This window comes from Pocillopora damicornis, chromosome 1, assembly GCF_964200805.1.
Source record: "Pocillopora damicornis chromosome 1, jaPocDami1.2, whole genome shotgun sequence".
NCBI classification, from domain to species: Eukaryota; Metazoa; Cnidaria; class Anthozoa; order Scleractinia; family Pocilloporidae; genus Pocillopora; species Pocillopora damicornis.
The window spans coordinates 6,315,370-6,339,386 of NC_142670.1; the positions used below are offsets into that span (position 1 = coordinate 6,315,370).

Sequence of the window (24,017 nt, forward strand, 5' to 3'; positions counted from 1 at the left end):
TCACCAAGAGCTACAGCAGTTTTTGTCAATATATGTAGGTGTCTCATTGCCACATTCCATCCTATGCCAGATTCGACGCATTTCTTGAACACTTTGCTGTAGTGTCCGATAGTCCGAACGGTTCAACTCTGAGGGTGCGAGTGTATCATTAGGGTGGGAGCAAAGTCCATCTGCGTTAGATACGTGAACATAAATCAGAGACATTTATAATGGTAAATGCTGTTCCTCGTTCATACATATACAGTTTATATTTTTTTAAATTTATTTTTTCCATTAGTATATTATTTGCTTATATTATTTTTCGCTTGATTCTTTATCCTTTATCTGCTCGAATACAATCCCAGTTGCGTTTCCAACCCGGTGAGGATCGCGTTGCAGTTTCTGTTTAAGTTTGCGTGTGTCTGGGATTTTTTGTTTGTTTGTTTTTGTTTTTGCTTTTTTTAAATCAGTTTCCACTTTTCACTTTCTACTCGTTGAACAGAGTAGTTAGTGGTTGGTATCGAGAGTTTGTATAGAAAAGCCAAACAAAGAAAAAGATTGTAAGGATGTTTAGAACCTTTAGTTCTTTCTCTGAATTTTTTTTAGTTGTTTAGGATGGGCCCCGCTTTGATTTTGATGTTACCTTCTAAATTTTCTAGGCCAAAACCCCCGCTTTGTTTGCTTTCCCTCCTCTTTTGGACAATTACAGGCAATAACAGATCAGTAATCTTTTAGAACGGGTCGCCTTCTAATATTTATTGAGCAACAGATAATACATTGTTTAATCTTTGACGGCAGAGGTTAGCAAGTTGAACAACGTAGAACATTTACAGTTTTCGTTAATTCCTTTTTTTTCCCGCAAATACAATACATACCTTGTGCTGAAGTTGGCATGGTCATACCAGCTGTAACAAAACCAAAAAGAAATGATTCCTCAATTCACAGCCATTCCGAAACAAGGGGTGAGGGGTAGGGAAGGCGAGTGGGGGGGGGGGGAGGTTAGGGGAATCAATAGCAAGACAAGCACTTAAATGAAAAGATACCTCATGGAAACGTGGAACTTCCTAGTCAACCATATAGGGGCAGCTGCGGGTAAAATCAATCGTATTACACTTAACGCCTTCTAAGGGTCTTGCTTTACCACTCATTAAGGAAGGATTCGTAGATGGAGAAGCGTTATGCATCCTAAGAACAAATTCGACACCCTCCACGCGTAGTAATTACGTACAGAGTTTCAAAATATGCTTAAAGAGGGGAATGGAAGATACTTGACGAAGATGTAGAGAAATATATGTCAGGCCTAGTAGAGAAGGGCCATCAAAAAGAAAGAAAATAACATACGGAAAAACTATTGCTATTTATGGCGCAATATCTTCCGGTAAGAACATACTGATGGGAAAATGGCACCTTATTCAAAATCAACGCACTGAATCACATCGTAAAGGAAAGTCATTAAAATATATGATGGAGGCAGAAGTTAAAAATCGCTTGCGAATGCCCGAAGTCCTGGAGGCCCGCCGGGCGTCAATACTTTTTAACTCGTCATTTGCTTCTTGTGATCTACACCCCGCGCGAGGTGTAGGTTGAAATAACTCCTCGAGGAAATTGCGAGAAACCACTAAACTAACTGCCTAGAGTAAACAACTCATAATTTCAGAAGACTGCCACAACCATTTAAGACCTTAATATATCCAAATCGCTCTGATGCAGTTAGATGAGAGACCACAACGAAAATTTCACGAATTTAGATAGCATAAAAAATAGCGGAATAAGCGCGAAATGTTTGTGGTCGACAAGGATCTTTTAAAACGATCATGAAGTGAGAGTTTAACTAGTCAAAGAAATTGCGCCGAGTTTGAATCCTCATGCCAAAAAAAAAAATATTCTGTAATAAACAAAGGGACACAAGGTGTAATCTTCAGAGATTGCCTCTCGCTCAATAATTAAAAGAGAATGTAACAGTGTTTTCCTAAGCTTTACCCAGTGAAGTATGAGAGGCTAAAGAGGCCTCGATAACCTATAAGGACTTGTGATACATATTTTTCTGCGATAATTCAGTGTTCCTGTTATGTCATCTATACCGGAACATCTGTAAAGTTTTTCTTGAGAGCCTTATTGCTCAGAAAAAAAACAAAAAACAAACCTAGCCCATGAAAGAGCACAGTTCTCGCAACTTATAACTACAGTGACTGATATATTTGAAACAGTTGAGATCAATTTCTGTTTTCTGGCCTAATTATTGCTTGAAAGGCTTCTGTTGTGGGAGAGCGCTTGAGGCGATAGAACGGTCAGGGAAATACATCTGCTTAAATAGAGATGATCGTTGCATTAATATTGTCTCCTCGCTCTAAAAAGCGACTACGTTTACTGTAAGGAAGGAAATTAATTTAAGACGGTGGCGTTCAAAGTCCGCATGGAAAAGAAAAATAAGACAGAGTAAATCAAAAACGTTTGGCCACGAATCTTAAGAATGGGGGTAAATTTAACCGTTGTGTTCCGGTTTCGATAGTTGCTAAATTGCATCTCGTTTAAATTTCGTTTTAACCAAAGCTATGAGATGACAAAGGGAACCACCTGAACAAATTTAAAGGCTCTCTTCTTCAGATTTGTTTTCACCTCCTTCTTTTTATTTTTTTCTTACCAGACTTCACGTCAGTCAATCGCGTTAGTATGAACACCAAGAAATTTGGAAAACATTCTGCGGTATAATCAGGGAGAAAACATTACAGGAAGCTGGTTAAACTGCTTGACTACAACGGATTGGTTTCATATAAGTACTTACCAAAAATGATTAGTAGTATATGCAAAAGCATTTCATTGAAAGGCTCCGTCCAGGTGAAAGGACTCCTCTTTGACATTCAAGTATCCAAAATAACCGATGACAAATTTGCCTCGCGAAGAGCTCTTATTCAGACTGCTTCACTTATGGCCCTACACAGCGAAGTAAAATTATTTGATGCAAATCTCACTTAGCGCGGATTGAGAATATAAACTGTTTGAGTGCGAATCTTTTTTCCCTTATGGCCTTAAAGGAACTTAACTTTTAGCTCGTAGATTCATTATAACATCTCCGATGGTTTATTGTCATAATTACGCACATAAACAAGTGGATGATGGTTAGATCAATATGCCCGTACACAGGTGGCGAAGGCTTTATAAAAAGATAGGGTTTTCCATAATATAGCATTTCATTAAGATGCAATATTATTTTCAGTTTTCTCATGCAAATCAAACTAGTATTTGTGCTTGTGATTGTCGGGTATCAGGCTATTAATCAAACAGAAAACAATACATACGCGGTACAGAAAAGATACCTAACATTCTAATTCTACCATTCTGTGTTTTGTTTCAGTTGAAAGCTGACAGGGTCTTTATATCAATGCCTTGAGGTAGTATGATTGAAATTGCAACTGAGATGCCAAACGCTCGTCATGCAAACACACAGTGTTTCGTGGAGGATTAATTTACTTGCCGTTGTCAGCTTACGGCAGCGGAGGCAAAATATGTAGTGCAGTAGATAATAACAACTGCTCTGTCACTTTCTCGAGTGAAAAAGCATTAGGCTCTTTGTCTCTAGAGATAATAACTTATTTCCTTCCCCTATTATTGTTTTGTTTTGTTTAGCCTTTTTTTCGTGGCTTTTCTGTAAGAGTTCTGTTTTCATATCGTATTGTATAATTAGTTGCCGGATTCCCAACTTGCAATGTCTACTGCTGTACTACGAAGTTATAATTTCAGTTGTCACTTTTTGTACAACGTAACATTTTGGAAACTACATGGAGCTTTTGTTCGATACTTTTTTAATTATTTTGCTGTCACTCAGTGGCTTAACTTTTATTTTTCTCGGCGCAGCAATGGCTGTGGAATCCTCATTTACTTCCGGGGGCACTACGGTTGTTCGTTTTGTGCAAGTCCATCATCCATCGCTGGGAAAATGGCCTGAATCCTTCTTCTCAAACGAGCTCTTATCTGTAAATTGCAATTCAAATTAGCCACACTATCACATTCAAGGAGTTTGTGAGTAGTCGTATTCTTTTTGTCATCGATTTTGTATTGTTCTATGATATGAATGGAATTTCAGTAAAAGCCAATTTTCACAAGCCATATTGAAACTTGAGCTCATTCAGTTATCTGGAGCTACTGTGGACAGGTACCGTTATAAAATGTAAAAAATGTCCTATAACTTGTTCCTTTTTCTCTCTGTAGTAAATTTTATCAACAAAAACCTTACATTCTGACTCTTCATCTGGAATACGTCCTTTCTTCTTTCTTCCTTTACCCCCATCCTCAGACACGGGAATTTGTTTGAAAGCTGTGCTCCTGCGCACTTATGGATTTACATACCCCACAGAATATGTGAATACACTGAAAATTCTGGTCCTATAGTGCTTCCGTTTGTCATGCTGCTTTTGCTTTCCAGCTAGTCCAGATCTAAGCACAAGCCTCGTTAACTAGGACTTTATTTCTTTGATATAATATCGAAATTAAATTGAACTTCCTGGTCTCCACTGTAACTGCAAAAATCGATATAATACCGGATCTTGAGATGTAATTTTAAGCGATTAATCACTGACCTCACTTTTCCTCACGCAATGAAGAAGAAAGATCAAGAAACCCTGTTGAATTATAGAGAAGTGAGAGGTTTTGTCAAATTATGACGATGAGGATTTGATTATGATTTTCACAAGACTTACACAGTTTTTAAACCACTGAGCTGGCAGAGTAATGAGGTCAACATAACACCATCACAAGATTACCGGGACTGTACATCTGTCAGAAATATTAAGTCTTTTGATCTCCACAGACATTTATCTACTCCTCACCTGTGTAGAGTTGAAGATTGTGAAGATGTAAGCGAAAGGTTTGTGTTATGGTGCCAATAACCCAAATAACCACGAGATCCCTTACAGAGGAATTATAACCACGCATGCCTCCACACCAAGTCTGAAAAAAAACAACAACAACAACAACAACAACAAAGGAACAAAAACAAAACAAGAGATTAGTATTGCTGTTTAGTAATTGTTGATGATGACACACTATAAGGTAGCAATTTTATCAAGATGATGACTTGCTGTTATTGTTTTGGACTTCAGATTTAACCTTAGAAGATTTATGATTAAAAAAATGTTGGATCCTAGATTGTTGTTTCAAGAAAGGAGCAGATTCCAAGACCCAGTATTTCGGAAACCAAATTTTCTTTTATGGAACACAATATACCTTATTTGAGCGCTATGTTTGTTGTTCTCTTATTGCATAGTCACCATTCCCTTGATAACTCGCTCGAGGATCAGAATGTTGAACTTAAAGAAGGAAATAGACCTATATGAGCCTCATGAAAGTTTTTTTTTTTAGTTTCGATAATGATAATCATGCATGGTTATGTTCACTTACAAATTCAATGAGCACAAGAAATACTATAAATATCCAGATCAGGAAATTGGCAAATGCTTTGTTTGTCAATGATTACTTGACATACCAATATGGATTCGCCACAGATTTATTGCGTTGATCGTGCCTTTTCTACAGAATATTGATTGGTGGCATCAATGATTACAGCCTGATCAATCCGATTCAAAACCGATCTTAAGACTCATAAACACGATAACAAGAAGCTAATAAATGAAAACGAAAAAGGATCATTTTTGAATTTATACCTTACGTTCAGCTGTAACAAGATATTTGTTCATTTTCCAAATTACTTGTGTTACATCAGTTCTTGGAAAGCTGAGTGGGATGACATTAGATCAGTACAATGAAATTCTCCTCACGATTTATCAGCCACAAAACTTTCGATTCCATCTTTTCCAGCTGCAATACTCAGCTGTGTCCAGAAGAATAGCAAAATGAGAACAGCAAAATGAGTCAATGGTGACAGGTGCACTCTGTTTGGTGTGCATCAGTACACAAGCCAATGGAACTGAAGCGTAAGGCGGATAACTTATCGATCAAGTCAGATTCTGGTGCACAAGTCATGCGAACGGAGCCCCGTATCTAATAACATATTTAACTTATCAAAGTTATAGTAAAAATAAAAAAGAAGGAAAAAAATAAAGAAGTGATTACCACTTTTTAAAGCTTGCAGCAAACAATGGAAAAAAAATTAAACATTTTTTTTTTTAAAGATATCCCAACGACGTTGTTGTAATTTTCAATTTACAAAACAATCAGTCCCGTTCTCCAGAGTTTTTTAGCAATCAGTATTGGGCCACTTCTTATGACAATTCAGTGTATCATCAAATAGGGATATTAACCATTAGTCGAAAAGGGCTGATAAACTAAACCATATGTTTAAAAGGATCGATAAACTAGCACATCGAGTCTTGAAAGACTAATCTTCCGAGCATAAGCTGCTTGTCTGACGAAAGGATACTGTCTGAACATTATCTCTATTGCAAAATAATCCAATCTCTTTGTTCAGTTATCTCAAGATAACACTCTTAGATACTGATACTTTTGTCTATTGTCAACACCTAATTTTAGTTCATTTTAATGTGCGGAACTACATATTCTCCGTCCCTACCGCGTAGTTTTCTTTGGTTAGTACTCGTATTCGAGATTATCTACACGGCCATGGCAGACATATAGACTTACACTCTGCGAAAATATGCATAACAGCTAAGAGGATTTTATAGAAGAAAACAGGCTTTGATAACAAACATAACTTTAAGAATTTTAGATATATGAATTCATATATTTGCACTGCAGTGAAGAAACGAATTTAATTAAGAGATCCTACAGGATTTGAACCCATGACCTCTGCGATACCGTTGCCGCGCTTTACCAACTGAGCTAACAAGCCAACTGGGAGCTGGTTAATATGTCGAGTCCAGATAAACCATCCAAGTAATGAATAATGATTTTAGATATATGAAAGTCATATATTTGCAATGCGGTGAAGAAACGAGTTTAAGAGATTCTCGCAGATCCTCGCAGTAGTCATGGGTTCAAATCCCGTACGGGCCTGAATTTTTGTCGGGTCCTATTTTCAAGTATTAGTTCAGCAGTGTTCTTAGCTGCGAGGAGTTCTTAAATTCATTTCTTCGCCGCAGTGCAAATATAAGAATTTCATATATCTAAAATCAAAATATATAAATAATGATATCATGACCTTACCATTCATTTGGGCCAAGCTTAAAATACTTAAAGGCGAATGAATTCTGGATCAAAACGGATTTGGAAACACGCAACACCCAAACAATCATTTAAACCCACCATACACTACAGAAAATAACCGAGGCCCTTAAAAAAATGGTGTGAAATTGAATTTATCAAAACTGGCCGGAGATTTGTGGGAACTGCTCCATGTAATGAAATAAGGAAGGAAAGGAATTTAGCACATCGTGATTGGAGTGAATCGAATGTTGTGAATGATTATGTAGCCTTAAGGTCCAATTAGCTGTGTAAACCAAAAATACAAGCTATGCCATGAGCATATTAATCCTAAATTTCTTTTTTAAATATTTTAGAAAGATACAAATCCCGAAAGATCTATAACGTAACACTTCCAATTCGCAAGACCTTGTCCCTTGCTTTTTAACAGAATCTTTAGCGAACGATCTAAAGGGTTACCCTCAATCTTTAAAAGTGGGGCGGAGAGGGGGGGGAGGTTTTCTGTCTATGTCCATTTGTTCATTTCTATGCAAACTTTATCAGTATTAGTTTGAAAGAAAGGACATATATAAGTTAAAGTAATCGACAATCAATCCCACGATGAAACAAAATAATGCTGTTTATATCTTTATTGCCTCCACCCCTCCCCCACTCTCCCCAGTTGCTATAAACGTGCTGGTTATCGTTTTTTTATCTTTTAGTATTTCGAAACTCGATTTTCCCTCACGAAATGGAAAGGTCTCTGCGGGTAAAGATGTTTGACTTTGATCCTTTTGGGAGGTTTTAATTTGCAGCAGGCAAATACACTGGTCATTCTGAGCAAGATGTCGCGCGAGTGCCAACACTCAGTCGGTTTGCAACTCTCATGGTTATTTTCATGCTAATTTTCATGCTAATTTCAAGTTTTCACTGTTTTGAAAAACGAGGTATTTGAACAAGTTTTAGCTACTGCACGTCAATAAAATTATAACTCTGAGGAGCGTAGCTGTAATTCTTAACTTAAGGCTAACATCTTATTCTCTGATCGTTTTTTCCTTCCGACTTGATACCTAACGGCAATGCCGTTAGGATGCTGGTTACAAAACGCAGCTAGCTACAAAGAGGGCTCAGGTAAATTCATTGACATAGTTAAAATCATGTTTAAAATACTGAAGTCAAACGCTAAATACAAAATTTGGATACCTTTTTCCAAAACACTTATACTCTTTTAGTATTTGAACAAGTGAGATGGGAGTTGCAAATATAGGTTGCCATTATTACTGTTTGTGCAAAGCTTTCGGGCCTCATGATGTTAGATGCGTCTCTGTGGAGAGTTCTCGTTCATACCAAGAACCTTTCTGCTCATCAAACGGTTCAACATGTTGGCTTCAATTAGAACACTTTAGGACAGCCTAAATACACTAAGCTGCTGGTCTCGTTGTCTGTTTTCTGCATTTTGAGATGCTGAGTTTGATAAAAGCACATGGCATTTTTTTTTTCATTTGTGTTTTCGAGCTTATTCGGTTTCTCCATGATCTAGGCACGAAAAACATGTAAGTACATCGTATATCTATCTATTTTGTTTGTTAGTTTCTTTGTTCGCCGTATTTTTTCCTAATATCAGTGAATCGTTCGTTGGTTAATCGTTGGTTAGCTAGTTTATTTGTTCGTTCTGGTTCATTCGCTCGGCGTGATGGAAGTTTGTTTGCCAATTTACATGGAATAATAATACAGTTCAACGCATATCAAAATATTCAGTTGTCCTTGATCACGCAGTAGAGACACTGGCTCTCTACACAACATATGACAGTGTATGTCTGTTTCAACAGGAAATGTGTATTCTTCGACTTAACTACACTGTACAGCACCCTGGTAACTGTGAGGGTGAGTTATTTTGAATAAATACTTGCTTCCAAGAACTTTCTTTGTCAGAAAATCCGTCTCCAAACACCTGCAGAGAAAATAAGAGCGAAAGTGTCACTGTTATTGTCAGTGTCAGTGCTAATTGCACAATTGGTGTTCAAAGCAAATCTTGTTGCTGGTTTTCATGGTTATCATGCTGCTGGTTGTCATTTCGACTGGTCTCAGCAATAATGTCCGATTCTCGTTTTCGTGTCTGTGGTGCAGAAGCAGTTTTAGCGCCAGCAGAAGTGACATTGTCCTCTTGTTAACAACGCTTTCTGTTATAGGGGCGCTTTTGGAAACAATGGCCTTATCTTGTGATTACAGTGAGTGATAGAGATGGTTGGGACAATAGCTTTAAATTAGACAAAAGTGAATTCAGATTATGCCAAGTATTTTTGAAATTATTTTTTCTAGGATTTCCTTTTTAGAGAGGTCGTCAACACATGCTGTAAATCCCCTCCCTTGGTTATTTCCATTGTGAAGTCATTTGCCTCAGGCCATTTGTGTTTTATCCTGACAAGGCTCTCGGAGTTCAGGTCACGGTTAATCATATTGAAGCTAGTGACAAATCTTATGTATACGATGCCGTTGTGTCCTGGGTTGAAAATGTCAACTACGATAGATTTACTGCATGTATGATGGCGGCCGGTTACAACGAAAGACACGCAAATGCTAATGTGACACAGTTGATTGGATGGTTTACCAAGGGACACCAGTGGGTGGAGTTGCTGATGAAGTGCGGTTATCGCAATGGTGGACTGGAACGACTTGTAAATCTGTCAGTTTTCTCTCGGTCGGTAAAATGAATTATCTTATTATAAATGTTCTAAAAACGAAGAGAAGTTTCTCCGAAAAACTGGAGCCGTGGTCAGCTCGCAGTTACGACCTTGCATGATTCATTCATTCATTATATATACCTAAAGAGATGAAGTCGTTAAACTTAAGTGTTTCAGAAGCCACATATGTTTTCACACGCACAAATGGTATTAACTACAACAGTGTCGGCCTCATACCAGAATCTTCAAAAGAAAATGGCTGGCAAAAAAATTTCTCAGGCAAATTTCACCGTCACGAAAGACTCACGCGTTTGTTATCAACATTTCGAACGACATTATTACGAACGGGATCTTAGGTCCGAGATGCTTCGAACACCCAGGAAGTACAAGTTGGAGGAGGATGTTGTCCCAAAAATCCCGGGCTATTTATGGTGAAACACTCGATCGACCTTATGGAGCGCCAATAAAATATAAACAATTCTCCATAACTTGTTGCAGGAATATCTGTATCTTATGTTTCAGTATGGATCTGCGTGTGAAGAGATAGCATTACCTTTTTGCCAGTTTTCTTCCTTCTGAAAGCCCTTCAACTCTGGACAACTTCAAATAACCAGAAGCGAAAGAAAATAAATACCAATGATTTATCTTATTCCTCTAAGGCTACCTAGAAGTAAATGATAATAAAATGACGATTTTACGCTTCAGTTTCTGTTCCTCTGAGAATTGCTACAAGGTAGCACTGTTGTTGCTTTTGTTGGTATTTTAACATGTAAAAATTAAGACCACAAGAATATAAAACGTAAAGAGGGTTGGTTGCTCATTTATTGACAACAAAAGGCTTACACCGATATTATTCGAAGTTTCTCTCTGTTATACCGCGAAAAGATTCGATCGAGACATTACACGCTCCTCATTAAAATGTTATTAATTATGTGCTTTTGAATGAGAAAGTAAATAAAGTTTTTTTTTTTTTTTTGACATATGACAAATTGAGAAACCTTTTTGAATGGATTAAGTTCCATTTCTCAACCGCCACTCTCAGGGGAAAAATTTTGAAACAGTAACACGAGTAAAAACGAGACTGCCGAGAGAAAACACTATGAATAGTTTTTATTTGTTTTTGTTTTTATTTGTTTCTTGGTTTGATATTGATTAATTCTTGCCTCTATTGACAGTAATAATATCTTGATTACCATTATTGGTCTCCATAATGTTTTTTTCCTCTGGGTGGTGGGTTATGTTTCTTTCATCTCGTGGTGGGTTATGATGTTTCATTATTCTGTAAACTGATGTCTTGGATATAGACCTTCTTAACATAAGTGTATCCAATGCCCTTTTCTTTCCACAAGGAGGAAACCTTAAATCATGATTACTTGAGATGTTCTTTTCTTACTTTTCGTATCGATACAAAGCTGTCAGAGCCTTCTTAAGCTGGTTATCTATACCTGCTCTAAAATTTTCTTATCGAAATTAATTCAAGATATACACAAATCTGAGCAAAGGAACAACACTACTAGGACTACTCAGATTTCATATATTTCAATGCCACTTTCATGGTTATTGCGAGGCTGGACATTCATTTTTCTTGGCAATCCACGCTGATACTTTCATTTACTTGCGAAGCTCGCTTAACGCCTGTTACTTCATCTGCAGTTGGGTTGACAGCGTTGATCCTTCTTTTGAAGCGAGATCTAATCTGCATGAATAAGTTGATATCAAAACGATCTCAAGAACTGTACAACTCTATGTGCTTCGCATAAATACAACCATCGAATTTAATTTCTTATTTCAAAGTGGAAGCCTTGCCAGGTAAAACTCTGAGAAAAAATCTAAAGTTTACAAAGAGACTTAAAATAACATTTGATAACATACCTCTGAATTTCTCACACAGTGAAGGAGGAATATTATGAAGCCCTGTTAAATGGCAATTTCAGAAATCACATTAACGCCTTTAGTAGATTCAAAGTGCTTCCATACAAGCTCCCCTAACCCTAAACCTCTCAGTATTAAATATTGCTGGGCAGCAAAAATGTCCAAACTTATACTGCTCTTAATCACAGGTTCTCTACTTTGTCTCTGTATTACACTAAGTTTACCGCCTGGTAAACTTGTAAGGAGGGGTTAGTACAACTTCTTGCTTTTACGCGGTAATTTTCACACGATTCAGGAATATCGAGAGGAATACAATTAGATGAAGAAAACTTTTGTCATCTCGGGTATTCGATTGTGAGGCCTTTAATGTCATGTCCTAAATCGACTTAGTCTCAATAAGCAAAATTGTGATCATTGATGCAAAATAGATATGTGTTTTGCTATATTAAGGTTTGGTTTTTACTCCGGAAAACTCAGTTGCACTTTTTTTATGTAATTGTAAAGAGGGTCTTTGTTTTTATGAACAAATCTTAGAATCATGACCTGATTCCCTTTTTTGTGTCTTTTTCAACCCTTTAATTCCCATGAGTGACCAAACAGAAATGCTTACAATATCAATACAAAATCAGGAAGACCAGTGATGAGAACCAAGAAAAGTATATATAAGGGGATTAAAAGCTGATCTTGTAACAAATTCTCGGAAGTAAAATCAGAAGAATTGTAGAGGACACAGTAAGGAGAATTACTAATAATATCTTGGGAGTTAAAGGGTTCAACACTATTTACTAAAGAACGCTGTAACTGTTAAAAGTTCATCAGCCACGTAGCGTGTGTTTTCCAAGTATGTCTTTATGGGATAATTCGAAGGTTTTTTTTATGTCAGGAGAGACAAATTCTTAGTAGACATGGGCTGAGTGAACTTGTACCCTGAAATGAGGTGCACTTTCAGCACCGACTTTTACCTTTGTCAAGATTTATTCTTAAATCAGTGGTGAATCCACCAACCGCCCGTTCACCTTCATACTGTATGAGCACGGATTTCATTCACTAAAAGGTGTATTTAGTTTACCCGAGTGGAGTTGAACATTATGAAAATGTAGGCAAAGGCTTTGTGCAGGGGCGACAGAAGACCAAATAGCCACGTGATCCCAAGCAAAGGAATCATCAACACGCATGCCCTGACACCAAGTCTATAAAATCATGAAAAAAAGAGAAAATCAACTTGTTGTGAATTGGCATTATTCGTATAAGATAGCAAAGTAAGAGGCTAAGGGCTTAGATGCATCTTCTACTGACGTCACAAAAATACTTACCTTATTTGTTCACTGATTTTGTCTTTTGCATGCTGCATGTTTGTCATCTCCTTGATAACTCGCACCAGTATCAATGTGTTTAACTGAGAACAGAAGAAAACGAGACAAAACAAAAAAAAAATCTAACTATACAAAGGAAAGAGAAGTTTGCACTTGAGCTAAGTTCTCCTAGTGGCCTCATTGGATGTTCGTCAAAAGTTGAACCCTTCCCCTCCTCGTCATCCCAACAGACATTTCCCAGGTTTTCTTGACCATTGGTTGGTAAATATCCATAAAGCTGGGAGAAGAGGGAGAGAAGCATTGTGAACGCATACTGTTTCGCCTAACACCACAAAACAACAACCCGGGAGAGACTCGAGCCAGGAATACTCAACCTGAAAATCTTTCGCGGTAACCGCAGACGGGATCTTCCTACAATAAGGTCACTTCAAGCAAAATTTATATTTCATACATATTTCAGATTTCGTTGGCAACTATTGATTAGAGTCTACATTAAAAAAGCGGCGAGCGAAAAAAATGCTCACGATGCAACGATAACCGAAGGCAAAGTGTGAAAGAGGGAAACGAAAAAATTTTAAGAATTTAACCTACCAACTCGATCAGTAGAACGAATACAACAAATATCCAGATCATGCCGTTAGAGGATGACATCCAGCAGCTGAATAAAAAATTAAGTATCTGAAACTTTGATAAATTATCAATTAATTAATAATTTTTTTGCGCATGCATGTACGCAGTACACTCCATATCGGGTTTGATGACTAGTAATAAAAAGCAACAAAGAAATAACAAAACAACAACAACAGCAGCCACAAACCAATTAATTAAACCAAAAAAAAAAAAACAAGCAAAAAAGTACAACATAAAACGAGGATTCGTGACAGGGAAATCACACGAGGAAAAATCATTCACTTCTTACAAATCTTCACTGATATAGCTTTTAATCCCTGGCCCGGTTCCTGCTGCAATGCCCAGCGATATGGAAACAACGACGGCGGGTAGACCTGTGGATTCGAAATTCGAAGAGACAACAGAGTCAAATGATGATGATATCTAAGATGATAATGGCGATGGTAATGTTCATGGTAATTAATGTCTTACTTTTCAAAAGATTATCAAATAGAGAATGGGTTTTCAATTCATAGTTACCCCATGAAAATCCATGTGAAACCTTCATTTTGTCGTTGATATTGTAAACTTTTACAACAAACAGGCAGAGATAAACTCCCTCGATCAACATCCAGCAGAAAGCGGCCATCAGGAAATATTGCACAAACGCTGCTACTGTAACACAGGCAGACTGCACAGGAATGAAAAAGTTGAGTTAAGATTTGGATTAAGGTCATAAAGATGTAATGAAAGAGATTATTCTCTTCTTACCTTGTTCTCAACAGCACCACTTCCAGTTAGGAAGATAATTTGACCTGCACCAAGTGAAGCGACTAGACTCACTCGAATCTGAGATAAAGGTCCCCTCATGTCTCTAATCAAAAATAAACAACTGATTTTATTCTACATCAGTTCTATTCTCATTTTACACAAAGTCTGATTATATTTTTATGATTCTACTTGGCTGCTTAAATAAATCTAAACTTTACACATTTAAACTGATATAATCTCTTGTTGGTCTACATGCTCAGCTTGCTTTGGAATTCTTGGGTGGAACTATGTCATGTACTTACGTAAGAACAGCATAACTGATGATTGTTAAAGTGATTCCAACCAGAGAAAAAGACAAGCCCACATATGTAAGAATTTCCAGCGCTGTTTCGTCAGTCTTAAAAAATGAATGCAAAAACAGTGATTCAATACCGATAACGGAAGAGGGCTACACACCATTTACCCCAATGCTGTCTAGTCTAAGTTCCTTCTGGAATCAATGTATGTATATGCTTATCAATATTCCTACCTTACTTAAAAAGTTACTGCTGGTTGCTCTGTTAAACTGCATAAGAACTACAAAGTGAGTCAAATGATTGCAGCTGCACTCGGTATAAAATTCGTTCTTCGATGTTAGGAGACACCCTTGTCCTGACCAACTAGAATGACAGCAGAAAACTCTCAGAATCAGAAGGAAATAAGGAAATTAGTTCATTAATACCAAATGTCTCGATAGATGGATGATCTTGAGATAAATAAGATACTGTTCGCAAGAAAAAGGAAGGAATCCACGTAACATATCGTGGTGTAATAGCACAGAAAGTTGAGATAATGAAAGTTGTCTGATGATCTAAAATTTTCTCTGATCTTTAGATTCCAAATGAACATAAAAAAAAACAAAACAACTGCCAGCTTTATAGACCGCTGAGCACGCGGAAGCCTGAGAAGGATAAAAAAAGGAGTAAGAGGTGACCACACAATGTGATGTACCAGAAAATAGGACCTGAAAAAAAAGTTAGGCCCGCAAGGGATTTGAACTCATTACCTCTGCGACACCGGTGCAGCGCTCTACCAACAACTTTGAACTTAACAGTTCAGTAGTGGTCTTAGCTGCGTTGATCTCTTAATTTCCGTTCTTGATCGCAGTGCAAATATATGAATTTCATATATCTAAAATCATCATTCATCACTTGGATGGTTTATTTGGACCCAACACATTGGCCAGCTCTCAGTTGGCTAGTTAGCTCAGTTGGTAGAGCGCTGCACCGGTATCGCAGAGGCCATGGGTTCAAATCCCATAGGGGCCTGAATTTTTTTCAGGTCCTATTTTCAACTACTAGTACAATAGTGTTCGTAGCTGCTATGATCTCTTAATTTTATTCAAAGCTGTTTACCTGTTTTTTGAAGTATTCCAAAACACGCAGCTTCTGTTCGGTGCATCCTAAAACCGTAAAGTACCGTTATTATTACCTAGTACAGCGACTCGGTGTCTGATGTGGAGGTGAGAGTGCTCTCGCCGGAATTTTACAAAGGACCTTGACTTGATGCGATGATGATGTTATTAAGAATAAGAGCAATAGAAATGATAATAGTAATAATGATAATATTTATAATAATAATAATAATAATAATAATAATAATAATAAGAAGAAGAAGAAGAAGAAGAAGAAACAAATTAGATCAAATCAAAACAAAAGAAAAAGTTACGAATTCAGATGCAACTCTTTCTTGATAAATTGTAACTTACCGCTAGGTTTCGAAATCTCAACGTAACATTCTTCCTGAGAGTATGGTTCTTCGGCCATATCGTTGCAGACAGGATATTACTGTTGATAGACAAACGAGAAAAAAAAAAAAAAAAAAAAAAAAAAAAGAAAGAAAAATAATTTAACCAACAAACCGACCGACAAAATAAACAAAGAAAATTTAATAAAAATGTAGGAAAACAGAATCAAGACGAAAGAAACTAAAATAAACGAGAAACCCAAGTCGAGGTCGAGGAAACTTATGAACATGGCCTATAGTATAGGTTATTAGCACACCAAAGCAGATTTATTTGAGATGAAAGATACTAACTGTAATACTAAGTTTTAGCAAACCTGTTTGGCTGGCCTGTTTGGAATACCTCATGGAGATCTTTGTAAATGACACAAAGTACAACTGATCCTAAGATGCAATAATGAGAACAATTTTAATGCTACTTGCGAAAAAAGGACAAGTTATCACGGTTTAAAGACCCTGCAAGTTTACCGGTGTGTTTCATTGGCATGCCCAACTTTGTAATAAGAATGAAATATTTCGAACAAAGGACACATAAACAGGTAAAAGAAAACGAAAGCAACTGGATTAAGATATCAGCCATTCGGTTTGAATGTTTGTTATAACTTGAAACCCAGCCCCCCTCTAACCAATAACAGTGATAATCGCTAGAATAATTTGAATAATACGACAAAAATATATTATTTTCTATGCTTAAAAAAAAAAACAAACAAACAAAAGATATAGCTCTCTAACCGTTATCCAAGCCTGTAACAGGGACACTGACGTAGTTTTCTCCTTTATCATCCTCAAATTGTACTCCAGTCTCATTTTTGTGGAAAATCTTCCTGACCAAAATATCTAAATTCAAAACCGCGACTTATATTAAGTTAGGGCCGAAGTAAATGCAGATGCTTTCGTAGCAGTCTCAAGTCATCGTCCTCAAAAGTTTTAAGACTAAAATGCTAGAAACCATCACTTAGAAATATATTAACTGCAAGTAGTTTGCAAGGATCATCAGTCAAAGGAGTGTTCTCTGTTCAGTTGTCAGATAAAGTGCTGGTCACCGTTAAAAAAACACATCACTGCAGTGAATTCAAATGGTTTCTTATTTTTATTTCCATAATTTATTTATTCATTCTATCCATTTTCCCCCTCTTTTATGAGTTATTCATAACTATGACGATATTAAAGAACATATACAAAATAGAAAGAGTTGTTGGAATCGCAGATAACTGACGAGCGATAGGAGTTTCCTGTTATAAACTGCCTTAAAAGAGGTCCAAGACGGTTCATGTGTCGCGAAATGATTCGATAAAGGGTTGCTACAGACAAAGTTTACACTCAAAACGTCGAATAGGTAGTGGTGTTTGCAAATGTTTCGAAAATCTGACACGAATGATGCATGTATTCATCCTGAACTCCGAATTAGAAATCAAGAAAACTTCCATATCAGCTTTTAAGATCTACTCACCTGCATGTTTACCACGGATTTCAATCTTAGGTACGGTTTGATTAAGGCGATTTTGAGCATAATTTCCAATGAACTCCTCCAAATCAGTGACAGCGAGGAAAGTGCGTTCCATTTTTTCTTGAGTTACTTTATTTCCAGAAGAGCTGGTCACTTCTTTTAGAATGGTGTCAACAAGTTTCCTTCCTAGGGACTGAGTTAGTGGTTTGTTTAGACAAGACTTTCAGTAGCCTAGCTCTTAAAGGAATCAATAAATTCATGGGTTACACAATCTGAGGAAAATTGAGCTTTCATTAACCAAGGCACCAGCAGTAAACTTAAGAGGAGTTTAATTTTATGATGACTCGATCGAACTCTTCTATTTACAAGCTATTGCTAGTGGTTTCTTATTAAAGTGTTACGAAGATAATACGGAACACCTGAGTACAAGAATATAAATAATACAGGAAATACTGATAACTTAAGAAAGAAAGTGCTCGCGTTTACATTTCGAGCTTTGCATGATCTGCGTGAAGGTCGAACTTATATCGATAACGACGCGGTCCGGGGTCAGGAGGGGGATAGGTTTGACATTCTCTAAAGGGTGGAATTATAGGACCAACAACAATAGGCATTAACAATGTTACAAGAAAATCAAATACACCTACCTCGCTTGATGGTGTTAGCTTGATGGCAGTAAAATTCAGTTTCCAGCAATGTTTCACTTTGATTCTGCCCAAATACGACGAGTCGGTTGTATTTGTCAATATCACAGAAAACTGCTTGCGAGTTTTTTCACTTTTTCTGCATCCCCACATTTTGAAACAGTGATCTTTCCAAGAAGACGCCTGACTGAAAAAAGAAGTCAACTGCTCACACCAAGAGATACAACAGTCTCTGTCAATGGATGTAGGTGTCTCATTGCCACATTTCATCCTATGCCAGATTCGATGCATTTCTTGAACACTTTGCTGATAGTCCGAGTGGGTCAGCTCTGAGGGCGCGAGTGTATCATTAGGGTAGGAGCAATGTCCATCTGCGTTATAAACGTAAACATAAATCAGATACATTTTAAATCATTTAAATCTCCTTCATAAACATACTGTTTGTATTTTTTCTCAATTTATTTTTTTTCTGTGAATATATTATTTGCTTGACCTTTTTTTTTTCTTGATTTTTCATCCTTCCACTGCTCGAATATCGTTTCACTGCTCGTATTCAACCCTAGCTGCTTTTCCCACCCGGTAAGGAACGCATTGCAGTTTCGGTTTGCGTTTGTGTGGGTGTGGGTGTTTGTTTGTTTTGTATCAGTTTCCACGTCTCACTTCTCACTTTCCACTCTGAACGGAGAAGTGAGTGGTTGGTATCGAGAGTTTGTATAATATAATTTAAAAAAAAAAAAATATATATATATATATATATATATATATATATATATATATATATATTTTTTTTTTTTTAATTATATTATACAAACTCTTTTTTTTTTAAATTATATTATACAAACTCTCGATACCAACCACTCACTTCTCCGTTCAGAGTGGAAAGTGAGAAGTGAGAAGTGAGAAGTATATATATATTATGAGAGGAAAAAAGGACGTAACTACATTTCCCGACAAGCCTGTTTCGTGAATCGCTTCACTCTTCAGGGGTTTAATATACATATATATATATATATATATATTTTTTTTTTTTTTGGAGGTTCAGAAGCCTTAGTATCTTTTTCTGAATATTTTTCTTAATTGTTAAGGATGGGTCCCGCTACTTAAGATGTTACTTTCTAAGGTTTCTTAGCCAAAATCTCCCTTCGTTTGCTTTCCCCCCTTTTTTGGACAATTACGAGCAATAACATATCAGTGATGTTTTGGAATAGGTCGCTTCTTAAGAGTTATTTAGCAACAGATAATTTATTGTTCAACCCATGACGGCAGAGGTTAAATGTTGAATCTTTATAACTTTCTTTTTCCTTTTTTTTTTTTCGCCAAGACAATACATACCTTGTGCTGAAGTTGGCATGGCCGTACCAGCTGTAATGGAGACAAAACCAAAAGATATAATTCCCCAATTCACAGCCATACCGCAACGAGAGGGTGGGGAAGGGGGGGGGGGGCTAGGGGAATCAATCGCGAGATAAATACTTATATAATAAGATATCTAATGGAAACGTGGGACTTCCTCGTCAACCATATAGGGGCAACTGCGGGTAAAATCGTTCGTATTACACTCAAAGCCTTGCAAGGGTCGTGCTTAAAGGAAGGATTCGTAGAAGGAGAAGCGTCACGCATCCTAAGAACAAATCCGACACCCTCCACATGTAGCAATAACGTACAGAGTTTCAAAATGTGCTTAAAGAAGGGAATGGATACTTGACGAAGATGTGAAGAGATATATGTCACGCCTGCTAGAGAAAGTGCCATCAAAAAACAAAGGCAATAGCACACAGAAAAAAGTTTTGCTATTTATGACGCAATATCTTCCTACAAGAACATACTGATGGGAAAATGGCATCTTATTCAAAACCAACGCACTGAATCACATCGCAAAGGAAAGTCGTTAAAACATATCCTAGTCAGAGCTAATCTCAAAAATTTAAAACCGCATGCGAATGGCAGGAGTCCTGCAGGCCCATCAATACTTTTTTAACTCGTCATTTGCTTCTTGTCATCTGCACCTTGCACGAAGTTTGTCGACGCTCTGATGCAGCAAAATCTCTGCAAGTTGGCTCTTAATTGAACCTTTTTGCCGAAACTTCCTGTCATTTCACAGGTTGAAGGTGGCTTTCAGAGCAAAAGTCCTTTTCGTTCGCACAGTAGCTTTAAGCCTTTTATGTGAAGGAATGCGGGATGCCATCGACAGTTCCAGATACAAAAAAATTCCTTAAGGAAATTGCGAGAAACCACTAAAATGACTGCCTAGAAAAACAAATCTTTATTTCAGAAGACATGAAGCGCATAAAGCCATCGTCCACGTCTATACGTATGTTGTCAAAGCATAGAAGAGATAATCGGTGCTTGACGGATCTATACACGCGAATATTTCAACCAAAATAGTTCCAAACTGATTCTGGTCGCGAAGAGGTAAAGTGGATTGATCTAGAGTTATCAAACGTCACTCTCTCGGTATCTTTTTTTTTTTTTAATTTTTTTTTTATTATTATTCATATTTCAAAGGGAAAGCACGGGCTAGAAAAAGTTTCCCTTGATCAAATGTTCCTGACTTGCTCTGTGTTTTTCTTGCTTGAAATCACATTTAAAAAAATTGGAGATTTTAAAGTTTAAATCCGCCATATTTGTTATGATGTAGTTATGACGTAGCAATGGTCAAGATTTGTAATCTCGACTAAGAAGGATAAAAAAATAAAACAGCAGCGAGGAGAGCAATAATGACTCAATTCTCGACATGGATCTTATTCCAGACGTTGTATTACGTCCAATCATGTTTTAGCCCCAACATAGCTCGTGTTCACAAGAAGAAGAAATCGCCATTGACGAAGCAACTCAGTAAAAAATAAAAGGAGAAACATCTACGAGCTCACGTCTTGGAAATTGCGAATGGTGCTCTTGCTCTTGATGATCAACTCGATCTGGAATCGAAGATAACTAATTCCTCTCAAATAAAATACTTGTTTCTAAAGTGACATTTTTTTTTTAGTTTTTACTAAAAAACGGCGCAGCGCCGGCGACGGATTTATTTTACATCGCTAATTCTGTGTTGTAAATTATTATTGAAACTGTAGGAACCAGGTTTCCTTGTATTACTGAGCACGGATCATTTGGACCCGTGTGTTTACTGGCCAATGTTTTCAAAACAGCCCTTGTTGGCTTTCACCAAGTGAGAAATGAGAGACTTGAGATTATCCGTCAAATGAGTAAGAAACGACAGAATAAACTTTTTTTTTTTCTTCTCACAAAACTCATGCAAACAAAACGCTTAAGTTGTTTGCAAGTTAACCTGATACAAACCGAAAAAGAAAGACAACGGCAGTTTATTGTCAGCTATTTTATTAAAAGTGTTGTTGTAATCTTTTGAAGGGCCAACTTCACCGTAATATTTAACAGCAAATAGACCTTTAAGAAAATTACCATACGAGCTACTTTGGGAAAATAAATATAGGATATCTGCCGTTCTAGGTTTGTTTCATATATATAAACAAAGCCTCATGTTACATGAAGAGCGTCAGGAAGTCTCCCGTTGTCGAACATTGTTGGCTTATGATATCGATCTTATTATAAATGCCGCCTCAGTGCTTGGCGAAGTAGAATTTGTTTGTTTTAACTGCTTTTGTCTGAGTTCCGTTCCGAACTGGACATAACGAATTCTAATTCCTGAGGAATAGTTCTTTCAACAAAAATAAAATTTTCTAGACCGTACTTTCTCTTTAAAAAGCTCTTAAGAGAGCTATAAAGAGCTCCGTCGAGAAAAATAGCGCAATTGATTGTACAACATGCAACCAAAGGCCTTCTTAACACGTAGAGTTTTTTTAAAGTTTACATATTTAAAGGTTACTATATTACTTTTTAATACTCACCAACCGCTAGTGCAAGAAAAACCATTCTCCAGAACAATTTAGCTACAGTTTTCTTTCGAAGTTTAGGATATGAATTCGGCATTTTTAGGATCACCGTCTCGTGAAACAATGATGAAGGTATTGGTCTGTGTCCAGTGACGTTGGGTAGACGTTAGACACAGAGATACGTTAGATCTTGAGCGAACAAGGAAGAAAGCAGAGACCAAACTAGGCGTGAGTTTCTAAACACGTTATTCCTTGGGTTTGTTGGCACTAAATTGACCAGCTGGGTCCTTATTTTCTTTATAAATTCAGACGATATTAATACCAAGACATGACTAGAATTATATCTCGTATACGAAAGTGTCACGGAAACCACTAAGAAGTGGCAGGTGGCAACTGCTATTTTCTTAATTTGAAATAGCGGATGACAAGACAAAGAGTCGCAGCACTGTTTTTTTCCCGGTATTTTTTAAAACTGTAATTCACCCATAGGTTGGGCACACACTGACGTATTTGTATTATTGACATCGCAACTGAGAGACGTGTAATGAATGATCATTAAAACAAAACAAAGAGTGTTCAACTCATTAGCTGTCTTCATTGGAAACTGGGCCAAATTTCCTAGTTTGCATGACGAACTGAAACGAGGTTGAGAAAGTTTTATCTGTTTAAAGAGGAAATTTTCAACTTAATGATTCATTATGTCTACCATGGGAAATTTTCGTGTTAAGCCTTCATCTAATTACAATATTTTCCTTTTTTTGGCATCCCTAAATGAAAGACGAAAAAGCTGAAACAAATACACCTTTAAGAATTATACCTCCTCTGCTATCTAAGTGGCGTTTTACGAATATAGACTTTCTCTAGAGACTAAAACTTAGCTAAGCTGACAGCGGATAGCAATTGAAGGATGTAAAACAAGGATTTTAAACATTACTCTATTGGTATCAAAGGGAAATATAACATCTCATTTTAATGCCGGCAAAACGAGAATTATTAGGTCAAGGAGACAGAGGAAAACGAGAAAACGTCTGCGAGGCCTTCAATCATAAACCTACTAATGGAAAATTCTCGCATATTTTAGCATTGCAATAAGGCGTCTTGGCCTCGTGTTCCCAAAGAAAACTTCATAATCTTGACGTGCGGCGCTTATCAACTTTACATAAAATAATGGTTAAATAAGTCCTTCTGTACAAAAAATTTGAAATACTACCCACTTCAATCATACGAAGAAGCGTTTCTGTCATCCTTGCGTGTAATTATTAAAGCAGATGTCTCCGAACCATGATTACGGCGCATATTCGTCTATTACATGCACTACTATTATCATTATCATTTTAATTAAAAAAAAAATATATATATATATATTTTGTTGTTGTTGTTGTTTCGTTTCGTTTCGTTTCATTTTTTTTGTCTTTTCATTTGCTATAGACGTAAGTCGAGAAGTATTGGCCACAAACTCTCATACTGAGGTGCTTTTGGTATCAATGAACAGACGTCAAAACAACGGACATGCCGACCAATACCTTTATTTATATCATTGGCTCAGACTACTTAGTGCAACAGATTTTGAAGAAATACTTGCGTGATCAGTGCTGAGTTAACACTTCATGAATCAAGTTATAAAGAAGAGGAAGTCCACTGATCTAAACGTCAGACAAATTCCGGGCTCGGAAGTGCATTTTTTTTCTGTGTTCCCTTGCCAGATTTATATGGGTCTGCATGAAATATGTTCATATGAGTTATTGACCGAGCGTAATGTCAGGATGGCTGGATACTGGCCGGGTTCTATTTTTGCATTTAAAAACGCAGAAAAAGAACGAGGCTAATATTCAGCCACCTCGACCGAATGGCTTGGTCAAGAGAGTTTACAATCTCTTGACTTGGTCAATAAAGGACTTACGATATTGAAAAAATATTTTGCTTTAATAAAAATCAAGAACGAATTGTTTATTTTGAGAGCCGAGAAAGAAAGCCACCGT

General features: G+C 36.9%; 1 protein-coding gene, 2 long non-coding RNA genes and 1 pseudogene across 4 annotated transcripts in view; 1 reads left to right on the plus strand and 3 right to left on the minus strand.

The window, feature by feature from the left end:
• On the minus strand, nucleotides 1-3,019 carry LOC149051615 (uncharacterized). The gene is made up of 3 exons (XR_016184852.1): nucleotides 2,762-3,019; nucleotides 855-884; nucleotides 1-170 (listed from the first exon to the last, which is right to left on the minus strand). It is a non-coding gene; the product is annotated as an uncharacterized LOC149051615 (long non-coding RNA).
• Nucleotides 1-24,017, plus strand: part of LOC149051612 (uncharacterized) — a 418,635-nt pseudogene that overhangs the window by 13,047 nt on the left and 381,571 nt on the right. The gene's annotated exons all lie outside the window — the stretch shown is intronic.
• On the minus strand, nucleotides 8,849-14,066 carry LOC149051616 (uncharacterized). The gene is made up of 4 exons (XR_016181006.1): nucleotides 12,938-14,066; nucleotides 11,625-12,814; nucleotides 10,306-11,448; nucleotides 8,849-9,022 (listed from the first exon to the last, which is right to left on the minus strand). It is a non-coding gene; the product is annotated as an uncharacterized LOC149051616 (long non-coding RNA).
• Nucleotides 16,401-22,375, minus strand: LOC149051617 (uncharacterized). Its single transcript, XM_089199878.1, has 6 exons — nucleotides 22,054-22,375; nucleotides 19,523-19,552; nucleotides 18,194-18,561; nucleotides 17,550-17,739; nucleotides 16,832-16,936; nucleotides 16,401-16,483 (listed from the first exon to the last, which is right to left on the minus strand). Exons 1-6 carry the CDS (start codon nucleotides 22,133-22,135, stop codon nucleotides 16,401-16,403), a joined length of 858 nt encoding a protein of 285 aa, XP_089056004.1. The 5' UTR covers nucleotides 22,136-22,375.

Bases quoted from the DNA above. Each gene is read 5' to 3' on its own strand.
- LOC149051617 (XM_089199878.1), bottom strand. From the start codon at position 22,135: ATGCCGAATTCATATCCTAAACTTCGAAAGAAAACTGTAGCTAAATTG. The intron at 18,562-19,522 runs GTATGTATTGTC...TTTATAACGCAG, and splicing joins CATGCCAACTTCAGCACAAG to ATGGACATTGCTCCTACCCT. The intron at 16,484-16,831 runs GTTAGAGAGCTA...ATTGCATCTTAG, and splicing joins TGTTACAGGCTTGGATAACG to GATCAGTTGTACTTTGTGTC.